We start from the raw sequence: 13,787 nt of genomic DNA, 5'->3' as shown, positions 1-13,787 counted from the left end.
GTCTTAAAGTGTGCAAGGATGGTGTGTGGAACAAGAAGGACAGGGGGAAATAGAAGAAAGGGTAGTGAATGGTGGGATGAGGAAACAAAGAAGGTTGTAGAAGAGAAGAAGCGAGCATTCACAGATTGGTTACAAAAGAGGACGGGGGAGTCATATGAGACGTACAAAGAAAAGAAAAGAGAAGTAAAGCAAAAGGTAAAGGAGGCAAAGAGGAGAGCAGATGTGAAATGGGGTAGGAGTATGACAGAAAATTTTGAAAGTAATAAAAAGATGTTTTGGAAAGAAATTAAGAGAGGAAGAAGATGAGAATCAAGTAGAGAAGAAAAGGTAAAAGGTGCAGATGGTGAGATGATAATGGAAGAGATGGCAGTAAGGGGAAGATGGGCAGAATATTTTAGGGAGTTGCTAAATGTGAAGGAGGATAGGGAAGGAAAGATAGCTGCAGTGGGAAATGCGAAGAAAATGAGAGTGATGAGTGAGGAGAATGGAGGAGAAATAAGGAAGGATGAGGTGAAGGCAGTTATAAAGATGATGAGAGCAGGTAAGGCACCTGGGTTGGATGGATGCCATGCAGAATGTCTGAAAAAGGGAGGTTCAGTGATGGTGGACTGGTTGGTGAGGTTATTTAATGTTTGCTGGAGAGAGGGTAGAGTACCGGAGGACTGGAGAAGTGCCTGTATAGTTCCTCTTTACAAAGGAAAAGGGGACAAGTGTGAATGTAGTAGTTTCAGAGGGATTAGCCTGTTAAGTGTAGTAGGGAAGGCTTATGGGAGGATCTTAATTGAGAGGATTAGGAGAGGAACAGAAGGAGTAATTGGTGAGGAACAGTGTGGATTTAGGACAGGTAGAGGTTGTGTAGATCAGATCTTTGTGGTAAGACAGATATGTGAGAAAGCTATAGGAAAGGGGAAGGATGTTTTTTGGCTTTTATGGATCTGGAAAAGGCTTATGATAGGGTAGACAGAAAGGCACTGTGGGAGGTTATGCAGATTTATGGGATAGGAGGAAAGCTTTTGGGAGCTGTCAAGAGTTTTTATGAGAGTAGTAGAGCTTGTGTCAGGATTAGAAATGGAGAGAGTGAGTGGTTTGAAGTAAAGGTGGGACTTCGTCAAGGATGCATTATGTCGCCCTGGCTGTTCAACTTATACATGGATGGGGTGGTGCGAGAGGTGAATGCTAGGGTAGTGGGTCAGGGATTGGAGATGGTTAAAGAAAATGGAGAAAAGTGGGAGGTGAGCCAGCTGTTGTTTGCGGACGACACTGCGCTTGTGGCAGGGTCAGAGGAGGGATTGAGGAAGCTGGTGGCAGAGTTTGGGAGAGTATGTGATAGAAGAAAGCTAAAGATAAATGTGGTAAAAGTGAGGTGATGAGATGTACAAGGGTGAAAGTGGCAGTAGACTGGAAGTGAACATTAAGGGAGAGCGACTGGAGGAAGTGGATAGTTTTAGATACTTGGGTGCAAGTGTAGCAGGAAAAGGTGGAGTGAAGGTGGAGGTAGAATGTAGATTGAGAGAAGCGAGTAAATGCCTTGGTGGATTAAAGAGTGTAATGAGGAATAGACATTTGGGAATGGATGCTAAGAGGAGACTGTATGAAGGAGTGATTGTGCCAACAGCACTGTATGGGGCAGAAACGTGGAACATAAGAGAAGAAGAGAGAAGGAGTTTGAATGTGTTTGAGATGAGGTGTCTGAGAAGTATGGTGGGGGTTACTAGGCTGGATAGAGTGAGAAATGAGGAGGTGAGGAGGAGAACAGGGGTGAAAAAGGAGCTGGGAGGTAGGGTTGATGAAAGAATATTAGGATGGTTTGGACACATGGAAAGAATGAGTGAAGAAAGACTAGTAAAAGAGGTATGGAAGGCAGATGTGGAGGGAGTGAACATGAGGGGACGTCCTAGGATGAGGTGGATGGATGGGGTGAAGGGGGCTTTGGGGAAGAGGGGAATGTCTGTTGAGGAAGGAAGGGAGAGGACGGAAGACAGAGGTGAGTGGAGAATGGTTGTATATGGATGATGTTGTGATTGCATGGGGAGGAATGGGCGGGGGGGTGGGGTAGTATGTGTGAGTAAATTTTGACGCAGCCCGAAGGGATTTCTCCCCGTCCTCTCCTTATATGCAAGGGGGGACGGAGAGGGGGGGTTGCCGATTAAATGAAGCGGCCTTGCTGTGGATGTGCTGTGTCTTGCGACACTGCTTCTGACCCAGGGCGGTGGGCAAGGTGCAGGGATGACCCGTCATCCAGGAGGTGCTCAGATGAGAGGGAGGGTGGGAGGGGTGTGGAGTGTATTTAGGGATGAAATGGGTGGGAGTGTTTTTATGCCTTTCCCTTTTTGGCTACCTCCCTTGTAAGGGGGAAAAAGCCTTGGTATATGTATATGTATGTAACCTTGAGGGAACCTTCCACTCCACCATGCATTTACCTATCACTTCACTTACTAGTATAGCCACCCCTTCTCTCCCTAGTCCTCTCTTCACTCCTGACACCCAACTACATTCCCAAACTCATCCCTCCCTTTCAACTTAGTTTCACTCATTGCCAACACATTCATTTTTCTTCTCACAAACACATTGCCTATCTTTCCCTTTTACTCTCATCTGTACCACATCCACACACATTAAAACACCCAAACCTTAGGGTTCTGGTTGGGAAGCTCCTCCTAGACCCTCTTATGCCTTTACTTTTTTAGGAATGTCCCCTTTGGGGCTACAGAAAGAAGAATGCCTAGTCCTATCCCTGCCCCACTTTTGTTGCCTTTTATGACTCAAGTGGGAACTCTTGGTCACAGTGTTCTTCTCCTCTACCACAGGATTTGGCGACAAAAGGAAATGAATATTCAGAGAAGTGGTACAGGACAGTATCAAGAGTGGTGAGAGAGCATAATGGAGGGCAGTCGTAGTATAATAAAGTATCATCATTTCTCTATGAGTAGAGATTTCCTTTATCACAAAATGATATGTGGCTCTGGTCCATAGGGGCACCCCATATAGACCATAAAATATCAGCTAAATGCTACTGAGCAGGTTTTTAACCCCACAATAATATCCAGCCAATACCCTAGATGGAAAACCAAATAAATAAATAAAATTAAACAAAATATCAATAAAGAAAATCTATCTGGCCCTCCAATCTCCATCAATTTCTCTGACACTCATTTATGACGGATTTCCAATACTCTAACAGTTTACAAACATCACTCCCAAACAAAACCCTACTCACCTTCGCATCCGGGATCATACTCCTTGATTTGTCCCGGAAGACGCTGATGGTGGTTATGGTGATGGAGGTAGCCGCAGCCATCTAAGCAAGAGATGCGGCAGCTGTAATTCCACTCGACCTCGTGCTGCAGCTCCTCGAGGAGGCGTGGGGGCAGCTGGTTACGGCATCTCAGCCGACACAATCTGTAAAGGAAAATATAATAATAATGTTTCTTAAGACAGATTGAACAATTTTAGAAGCTCCGCCATGGGATACGAACCCTGACCCGTGCGTCGAAAATCACGAGGCCAAGACGTTAGCGACCATGCTACATAGTGATGGTTCAAAAGGACTGTAATATTCCCCGACCACGCTTCACGTAACATTGGAAGATCTAATCTCAATTTCATCTAATCCCGTATTAGGCGAGCCCTCCGACAAGTTGTGTATGTTTCTTAAGACAGATTGAACATTTTTAGAAGCTCCGCATGGGATACGAACCCTGACCCGTGCGTCGAAAATCACGAGGCCAAGACGTTAGCGACCATGCTACATGGTGATGGTTCAAAAAGACAGTACTATTACCCGACCACGCTACACGCAACATTGGAAGATCTAATCTCAATTTCATCTAATCCCGTATTAGGCGAGCCCTCCGACAAGTTGTGTATGTTTCTTAAGACAGATTGAACATTTTTAGAAGCTCCGCCATGGGATACGAACCCTGACCCGTGCGTCGAAAATCACGAGGCCAAGACGTTAGCGACCATGCTACATGGTGATGGTTCAAAACGACTGTACTAGACACAGACCACCCTTCACGAAACAATGGAAGATCTAATCTCAATTTCATCTAATCCCGTATTAGGCGAGCCCTCCGACAAGTTGTGTATGTTTCTTAAGACAGATTGAACATTTTTAGAAGCTCCGCCATGGGATACGAACCCTGACCCGTGCGTCGAAAATCACGAGGCCAAGACGTTAGCGACCATGCTACATGGTGATGGTTCAAAAGGACTGTACTAGTCCCCGACCACCCTTCACGTAACATTGGAAGATCTAATCTCAATTTCATCTAATCCCGTATTAGGCGAGCCCTCCGACAAGTTGTGTATGTTTCTTAAGACAGATTGAACATTTTTAGAAGCTCCGCCATGGGATACGAACCCTGACCCGTGCGTCGAAAATCACGAGGCCAAGACGTTAGCGACCATGCTACATGGTGATGGTTCAAAAGGACAGTACTAGTCCCCGACCACGCTTCACGGACCATTGGAAGATCTAATCTCAATTTCATCTAATCCCGTATTAGGCGAGCCCTCCGACAAGTTGTGTATGTTTCTTAAGACAGATTGAACATTTTTAGAAGCTCCGCCATGGGATACGAACCCTGACCCGTGCGTCGAAAATCACGAGGCCAAGACGTTAGCGACCATGCTACATGGTGATGGTTCGAAAGGACTGTACTAGTCCCCGACGACGCTTCACGCAACATTGGAAGATCTAATCTCAATTTCATCTAATCCCGTATTAGGCGAGCCCTCCGACAAGTTGTGTATGTTTCTTAAGACAGATTAAACATTTTTAGAAGCTCCGCCATGGGATACGAACCCTGACCCGTGCGTCGAAAATCACGAGGCCAAAACGTTAGCGACCATGCTACATGGTGATGGTTCAAAAAGACTGTACTAGTCCCCGACCACGCTTCACGCAACATTGGAAGATCTAATCTCAATTTCATCTAATCCCGTATTAGGCGAGCCCTCCGACAAGTTGTGTATGTTTCTTAAGACAGATTGAACATTTTTAGAAGCTCCGCATGGGATACGAACCCTGACCCGTGCGTCGAAAATCACGAGGCCAAGACGTTAGCGACCATGCTACATGGTGATGGTTCAAAATGAGGTAACTAGTCCACGACCACCATTATCGACACATTGGAAGATCTAATCTCAATTTCATCTAATCCCGTATTAGGCGAGCCTTCCGACAAGTTGTGTATGTTTCTTAAGACAGATTGAACATTTTTAGAAGCTCCGCATGGGATACGAACCCTGACCCGTGCGTCGAAAATCACGAGGCCAAGACGTTAGCGACCATGCTACATGGTGATGGTTCAAAAGGACTGAACAAGTCACCGAACACGCTTCACGCAACATTGGAAGATCTAATCTCAATTTCATCTAATTTCCGTATTAGGCGCGCCCTCCGACAAGTTGTGTATGTTTCTTAAGACAGATTGAACATTTTTAGAAGCTCCGCCATGGGATACGAACCCTGACCCGTGCGTCGAAAATCACGAGGCCAAGACGTTAGCGACCATGCTACATGGTGATGGTTCAAAAGGACAGAACTAGTCCCCGACCACGCGTCACGTAAAAGTGGAAGATCTAATCTCAATTTCATCTAATCCCGTATAAGGCGAGCCCTCCGACAAGTTGTGTATGTTTCTTAAGACAGATTGAACATTTTTAGAAGCTCCGCCATGGGATACGAACCCTGACCCGTGCGTCGAAAATCACGAGGCCAAGACGTTAGCGACCATGCTACATGGTGATGGTTCAAAAGGACTGTACTAGTCCCCAAGCACGCTTCACGCAACATTGGAAGATCTATATATCAATTTCATCTAATCCCGTATTAGGCGAACCCTCCGACAAGTTGTGTATGTTTCTTAAGACAGATTGAACATTTTTTAGAAGCTCCGCCATGGGATACGAAAGGTCAGGGTTCATCATCATCATCATCATATTATTATTATTATTATTATTATTATGATTTTAATATCATTATATTATTATTTTATTATTATTATATTATTATTTTATTATTATTATATTACTATTATATTATTATTATATTATTATTTTATTATTATTATTATTATTATTATTGTTATTATTATTGTTGTTATTATTGTTATTATTATTATTATTAAGATTATTATTATTAATTATTATTATTATTATTAATCATTATTATTAATATATATATATATATATTTTTTTTTTTTTTTTTTTTGTATGTCTGCTAAAATGGCGTAAATGTTTCTATGGTTCTGGGGGTGCCAAGATCGTCCATAAATATCAATGTGTAAAACAGTTATAACAATGTTAGGAAGGGGAGGTTCAACGCCTTGTTAGGATTGGACCATTGAGGTCATTCACACCTTATCACTTTTAGTGTGAGATAGTGAGTTAATATCATAAATTAGCGGCACCTTTAATGAGTGCAGACAATGGCTCATTGACGTCATTCGCAACTTATCACTTTTAGTGTGAGATAGTGAGTTGATATCATAAATTAGCGGCATCTTTAATGAGTACAGACAATGGACTATTGACGTCATTCGCAACTTATCACTTTTAGTGTGAGATAGTGAGTTGATATAATAAATTAGTGGCACCTTTAATGAGTGCAGACAATGGCTCATTGACGTCATTCGCTCCTTATCACTTTTAGTGTGAGATAGTGAATTGATAACATAAATTAGCGGTTCCTTTAATGAGTGCAGACAATTGACCATTGAAGTGTGACATATGGGGTTTTAATTCTCAGTGCTTCAGTTATAAAATACATGTACAGTTAAATTTACGTGCATTTTGACAAATTTTACAATTTCCCGCAAGGTGCTCAATATGTTTAACTTGTTTTTTATTGTTTCGTTCACACACTTCTATTTTTTATAGGATCCTTTTTATATACCCTAATTATCAGAGAAAATATCTCTAGTATAATACATGGTAATTTCAAATTTCCCTTTGACAATTTACAATTTGTATAGATGGTTCTCTTTGGGTCCACGCTGTTTAATTAATTAGTTGTATATTGACTAGGTAATTAAGGTATACCTTAAACTAAAAGAGCTTAAATGAGCTTGGAAACCATGCACTTTTTTCAACCCCGTTTGTATGGCTCTGTTAGAAGAAAAAAATAATAATAAATAAATAAAATAAATAAATTGCTACATACATACATACATATACCAAGGCTTTTTCCCCCTTACAAGGGAGGTAGCCAAAAAGGAAAAGGCATATAAATCATTCCCACCTATTCCATCCCCGAAAATACTCCACACCCTTCCACCCTCCCTCCCATCTTAGCACCTCCTAGATGACGGGTCATCCCTGCACCCTGTCCACTGCTCTGGGTCAGAAGCAGTGTCGCAAGACACAGCACATCCACAGCAAGGCCGCTTCATTAAATCGGCGACACCCCCCCCCCTCTCCGTCCCCCCATATAAAGGAGAGGACGGGGAGAAATCCCTTCGGGCTGCGTCAAAATTTTGCTCATGCACACTACCTCACCCCCATCCCCCCGTCCATTCCACCTTATGCATCACAACATCTTCCATATACAACCATTCACCCCTCTCTTCTGTCCTTCCTCAACAGAGATTCCCCTCTTCCCCAAAGCCCCCTTCACCCCATCCATCCATCTCATCCTAGGACGTCCCCTCATGTTCACTCCCTCCACATCCCTTCTTCACTCATTCTTTCCATGTGTCCAAACCATGAGTCTATAAATTGCTACAACACTAGAAAAAAGGACTTTTAGAAATCAGCTCTACTGAAGCCCCCCCCCCCCCCAAAAAAAAATTCTTCCATGAATCATTGTAAGGATGTCATTTAATCGATTTTAGTACTTTCTGATGTTTTGCCAGGTCTGGGGGTTGAAACTGACAGCATGTGTGCGGTATTTGGGCCGAATTGTGCTGTGTTTAGCATTTGTTTAATTCCATCTATCTTGTGCTGCGCGTGTTGTAGGGTTGCCAGGGTTGTGTCTCAGTTGCGCTGAAAAGGGATAGAAAGGAGATATACCACGTTCGTTGGCCGTTTAACATACCTGTATTGTCACCTATATGATTGTTTTGTGTTGTTGAAGCAATCAATCAAGAAGTATCATCTGCAAACAGTAAGTATTCAGGAATACCACAGGCTTTATAGATATCGTTAATGTAAATCAAAAACAAAATAGGACCTAGAATACTATCTTGAGGTACCCTCATACTTACACCCATTAAATAAGACAACTTGATTACGATTAGATAAATGTGACTGAAACATCTGAAGTTCAAAGTCTCTTATTCCGTACTCAGCCATTTTCATCAATAGAATACTATGATCAACTGTGTCAAAAGCCTTTTTAATGTCTAGAAAAACTGCGGCACATATTTTTTATTAGATAGTCGAGTTGCAATATATTCATGTAAGAGAGCAACAGGCATATATGTTGAGTGGTTTTCACGGAATCCAAATTGATTATCGAAAATGATCCCATGGTACTCAAGGTAATCTACCAATTGCTCAAGAATAACGGTTTCAAGTACTTTAGACAATACCGGAAGGATCGAGCCCTGCAGTCCCCTATGGTCGATCTAGTCTCAGCGTACGCTACGATTGGTGATGTGGTGACGCATCTAAACAAGACCCGGGAAGGTGCACTGACCAGCTTCCAGGACATCTTCAAGAAGGCAGAGGGGCTCCTCCAGGAGATCGGTTCATCACACGACACCATTCCTGTACCTCGAGTTTGCAAGCGCCAAACGCAGCGAGCGAATTTACCCTTCCAGACAGCTGAGGAGTATTACCGAAGATCTGTATATGTCCCATTCCTCGACCATGTATTGACTGAGCTGCAGACCCGGTTCGGGAATGATACTATTCCTGTTGTCTTCAAGATCAAGAATCTGCTCAGCAGCGCTGACGGAGATGTTGCGACTGTACTGGAAGCGGCAAAGGTTTATGAGGCTGACATCGAGACCTTGAGCCTCGTGAAGGCGGAAGCAGAGCGCTGGTATTCAACAACAATGAAGTTCGAATCCATTGGAGATGCCCTTCCCCACGCCCAGATCCGAATGTATCCGAACCTGGCCAAGCTCCTCCGAGTTTTGATCACGCTCCCAGTCTCGAACGCAGAGGCCGAGCGTCCATTTTCAACCCTGAAGCGACTGAAGACCTACCTAAGGAATACTATGGGTCAAGATCGCCTCAACGGCCTGGCGCTACTCGGCGTTCACAATAAAATAAACATTGAAATAGACAGTGTAATCAATGCATTTGCCCAAAAAAACAGGAGGTTGATGTTCATGTGAGATTCCATGAATAATGCTGTGTTATTAATGTAATTTAGATACTTCTATTAACAGGTTCAGAAGTTCATACACGTTTTTGTTTGTATTTCTGTTTTTAAAGCTACTTTTATTTTTTATTACTTCCATGAGTCCATGTGCACTAACACTACACACGGATCCTGCAATAATTTCTGTCTATGCGAGAGTATACGCGTGCCAGTGCCTTATCACTGACTAGCACAAGCGTGTAACAATATAAAACGAATATACATTCTATTATATATGTCTAAAATACAGAAAAATCTGAAAAACATTATTAAGCATACCTCAGACTTCTGATACACCAGACTACTCAGAGGAAGGAATTCAGGTTAGCCACCCCCAAATTTTTATCCTGGATCCGCCACTGGCCCTAACATGCCATTCTACTCACTAGTCAACCTCCTTTCCAACGAAGCCGATTTGATTCCTGTTCAAGTGAAGCTGGTTAGCGCTAAGAAGCTGAAACGTTATCAAAGAACTGTTTACGCCAAAACACAAAGGAGAATCTACGATGCCTGGGATAAATACGAGAAAGGACTAAAAAATGCCTATGAACTATTGAAAAATTGTGCGAGAATATATGCACCAACTGGGAAGTGATGCGACTGACTGCGCTATGAACACTTGAACTATGAATGATGAATTGAGAACTTTGTTTTTTAATGAAACAACCTGTATGAGACAAGTTGTATGAACTGAGATTTGAGTAAATTTTATATTTTTATAATTTTATCAAGAGCTTCTTGTGTAATGTTTTTTTTTTATAAAAATAAGAGCTTTGTTTTTATAGTGTAAATAAATATAAATAAATGATTATCAATGAGTTGTTTCTTAAGCCCGCCATAGAAGTCCACTCCCCTTCCAGTCGTAGGATGTCAACAGAGAGGAGAGGGGTGTAAGGGTTACAGTTAACTTTAGAGGAGGTTAATGCTGATGCACTTTGATGCACAGACTCCTATGTATTAAGAGTGCATCAGTATTAACCCCCTCTAACCCTGACCTTTACACCCCCTCTCCTCTCTGTTGACGGATTCTTGTGTTTTCAGTGGTGATGATGTGAGGCGTAAGCTAGTTCATTACATTGGGGAATTCCCAAATTCTGGAGTGATACTCCAAAAAGCAACGAAGAATGAAAGTTGTACACTCTAAAAACCAAGTGTTACATCCATAACACTTGTACAAGTGTTGTCCCTGCTCGAACAGTTGGAGGTGTCACTAAGTGTTACATCAATAACACTTGTACAAGTGTTGTCCCTGCTCGAAAACCTGAAGGTATTAATATAACACTTGGTTTTTAGAGTGTACAAAAATGGAATATAGACCACGCTCTTTTAGAATAATTAAAACACATTGGCCACAATTGGTCTAGGGTGCAGGCCAGCTTTTGTCTTCATGGTCAGACGGACATCCGTTGACATCCACGTGACTCTGTTACCTGGCGCATGAGTACCCTCCCCCCCCCCCAGCCGGGCCCCAGCCGGGCCCCAGCCTTGATCAAGTATGACTGTTTCTCACAAGGATTTAGAGTCTAGGGTTGGGTTGTTCAAAAAACTAATTCTGGCGTTAGTTTAACTTGATGTTAAATGTCATGGTAACGTTCTGTGTTACTATGACGTTCAATGTCAAGATAGATTTAACGCCAAGATAGTGCAAAATTTTGTTTTAAACAACCCAGCCCAGTTCAACATCATTAGTGAACATGCAGGAGGGGAGCGCACTCCCAGCGTCAAACTTCCCCTTGGAGGTCAGCTGATTATATTCCAGAGGAGGCTTACTAATACATGTATATGCCTAGCTTAAGCATGCGACCTCTGACCACCAGTAACTTTAGCCTGTTAGTGTTATAAAAACTCTAAATCAATCTCCCATCCGACCACACAGTTCAATTTCCAACTCAGTCAATAAAAACAGTGCACCAAGCCAGGGCGCCAAGCCTTCAAGCTTAAAAGATTATTTTCGATGGGCCGAAATCACCTTGGGCCGAAATCACCTGATCCCGATGACATGCAATGTGGTGAATGGGAATGGAGTATGTGGGGATGAAATGGGTGAGAGTGGATTCATGCCTATGACTTTAGTTACCTCCCCTGTCAGAACCCCTTGGTATGTGTATCAATAATTATAACAGCAATAATAATGATAGTATTGTCGCAAATTAATTAATTCGCTTGATGTCAACAAAAATATAACCTACAACCTGCGTCGTCGTGTTCATTATGGTCACCGTCACTATCAGTAATAGTATTACAAATGGTATTACTGTCAGTTATCTTAACCCTTTGACTGTATACAAAAACATATAAAAGGCACAACTACGGTTTTACTGTCGCTTACATCATAATCGCCACCTTCATCACTAACATGGGTCACACTCGCATCACTACGCATCACAATCAAGTTTCGCAAAATATGTGATCTCTACATTTCACAGTTGGACTGATACTATCAATACAATCATTGTCGTTATCATTGTAATTATCATCATGGCCATCGTTATCATGGTTACCATGATTATATCTATCCTTACTGTTATCGGTAGTAATAACTACAGTTTATCACTACATATGTCATAAAACAATCAAAATGTGCAATCTTGGAGGGATAATGTGTTACGTAAGCGTTCAACTGATAGTACACGCGTGTGTGTGCATATGTGATTTCACATCACTTTATGCACACATGCGTACAATGTGAAAATATGCGTATTTAACATAGGATGACAAAGCAACTTTGCTAGTACTTGGCAGATAAATTGACGCATACTTATCACATACACACGAAAATCTTATTTCTAAATAGTACCACAAAGACATCGTCATATATTTCACTTCAGCCAACATTTAAGATAATTTTAGATAACATGAATGTGTTACAAGGTTATTTTGCTTGGTAAAGTGACATGCAGAAACGGCTCCTAAACTGAAAGATGTTATGTGAAAGAAAATGGGAATTCACTATCGAGCGACCCTTAGTAGTTACTCACCTTGCCACCAGATGTCCCCACACATGGCTCACTTGTGCAGCTGATATCAGATCACGACCACACAAACATTCCAAAATTCTCTCCCATATTTCGACAGGAAGAACGTCCACTTCATTTGGATTGCTTTCTTCGCGCAGTTGGGTCTTTGTACTCATCGTGGTAGAAGGCAGAAGAGACTGTGACGGTGTGTGTGGCGGGAGAGGCAGGAGGAATATTAGATGCTGTGTCGCCTTGCAGGCGTTCACTGCAAATAACATCGGTCAAGCCGAAACAATTCCCGCTAGAATTCAAAATGTATGTTGGCTGCCAAGTTTCGACGTGAATACTTTATTTGTTTTTTAAACTTTCATCGTGTGGTCTAGGTTGAATTATAGTGTTCAGTGAAGAAATTTGTTCAGACATTTGTGACAAAATACATGACCAAACATGCCTGGAACGATTTAGTAATGGCTATGATTACTTTACTTTAAATCAGATATGAGAAACAAACAAATACATGAATCTCGGCAAACTACATTGTGTTTGTTAGGTCAACATTTCATATGATCACAAGAATGCATGAAATAGCTGCATAATTACTCGTAGATTTCCAACTTGCTTCAAAAATTTAAATAACCCTTCTATTTTCACTTCATTGTGAAACACAAATTAGTATCTACCAGGATGGCAGCTAGTGTGTATATCTGAATGTGGTTCATATATATATATATATGTGTGTATATATATATATATATATATATATATATATATATATATATATATTATGTATATGTATATATATATATATATATATATATATAATATATATATATATGTGTGTGTGTGTGTGTTTGTGTACACACATATACATATAACACACACACGAAAGAAAGAGCTGAGTAAACGAAACCATAATAAAGTCTCGGTGGAATTAGAATAGAGTCCGAGCTGGCCTAGCACCGTCGGGGAACCTCCAGGTCGTGAATCGGGTGGTTCCTTTTGCACGGCCTGGCAGGCTCGATGTTATCCCCTTTATTTCATAAGCAGACGCTAAGGCAAAGGTTCGAGTCCTTGCGATGTAGCTTATTTCCATTTATCAAAATCCTACAAATACACACACACACACACATATATATATATATATATATATATATATATATATATATATATATATATATATATATATATATATATATATATGCAAAATAACCACATGAGGAGGGAAACTTAGACAGTAAGTACTTTCGTATATTACATCTTCAGATTAAATGACAGATACAGAGTTGTGTTTAAATGTAAGCAATGCGGGAAGAGGGGGGGATGACCTTACCTCTATCGACCTGACCAGCACATAAGGTTCAATCTGGCGGAAAGATTTTGGGTGACCATTTGGGTTACCAATTTATCACATTTAAAGTGTCCATAGCTTAACTATATTTTTATCAAATGTCCCTGATATTAAGCAGGGTTCTATTATATTTCTTGTAGGCTTTGGCTACGATTGTTGCCTTAGA

General features: G+C 41.4%; 1 protein-coding gene across 4 annotated transcripts in view; it reads right to left on the bottom strand.

The window, feature by feature from the left end:
* Positions 1 to 12,566, bottom strand: part of LOC143039860 (uncharacterized) — a 143,062-nt gene extending 130,496 nt beyond the window's left edge. For 3 of the 4 annotated variants that reach the window (XR_012967669.1, XM_076210122.1, XM_076210125.1), the window contains exons 1-2: positions 12,295 to 12,566; positions 3,218 to 3,399 (exon numbers count right to left, since the gene is read on the bottom strand). Coding sequence is in view for 3 of the 4 variants with exons in the window: in XM_076210122.1 (XP_076066237.1) it covers positions 3,218 to 3,399; positions 12,295 to 12,551 (439 nt within the window). In the remaining variant the exon portion in view is untranslated. Of the gene's footprint in view, positions 1 to 3,217; positions 3,400 to 11,645; positions 11,690 to 12,294 lie in introns of those variants that run through there. The other variant, XM_076210123.1, reaches the window with a different exon arrangement.
* Positions 12,567 to 13,787: the final 1,221 nt, after the last annotated feature.

This window comes from Oratosquilla oratoria, chromosome 27 (assembly GCF_046742065.1).
Source record: "Oratosquilla oratoria isolate Oo_2021 chromosome 27, ASM4674206v1, whole genome shotgun sequence".
Lineage (NCBI taxonomy): Eukaryota > Metazoa > Arthropoda > Malacostraca > Stomatopoda > Squillidae > Oratosquilla > Oratosquilla oratoria.
The sequence above is the reverse complement of the archived record's forward strand: the minus strand, read 5'-3'. Positions and strand labels throughout refer to the sequence as shown.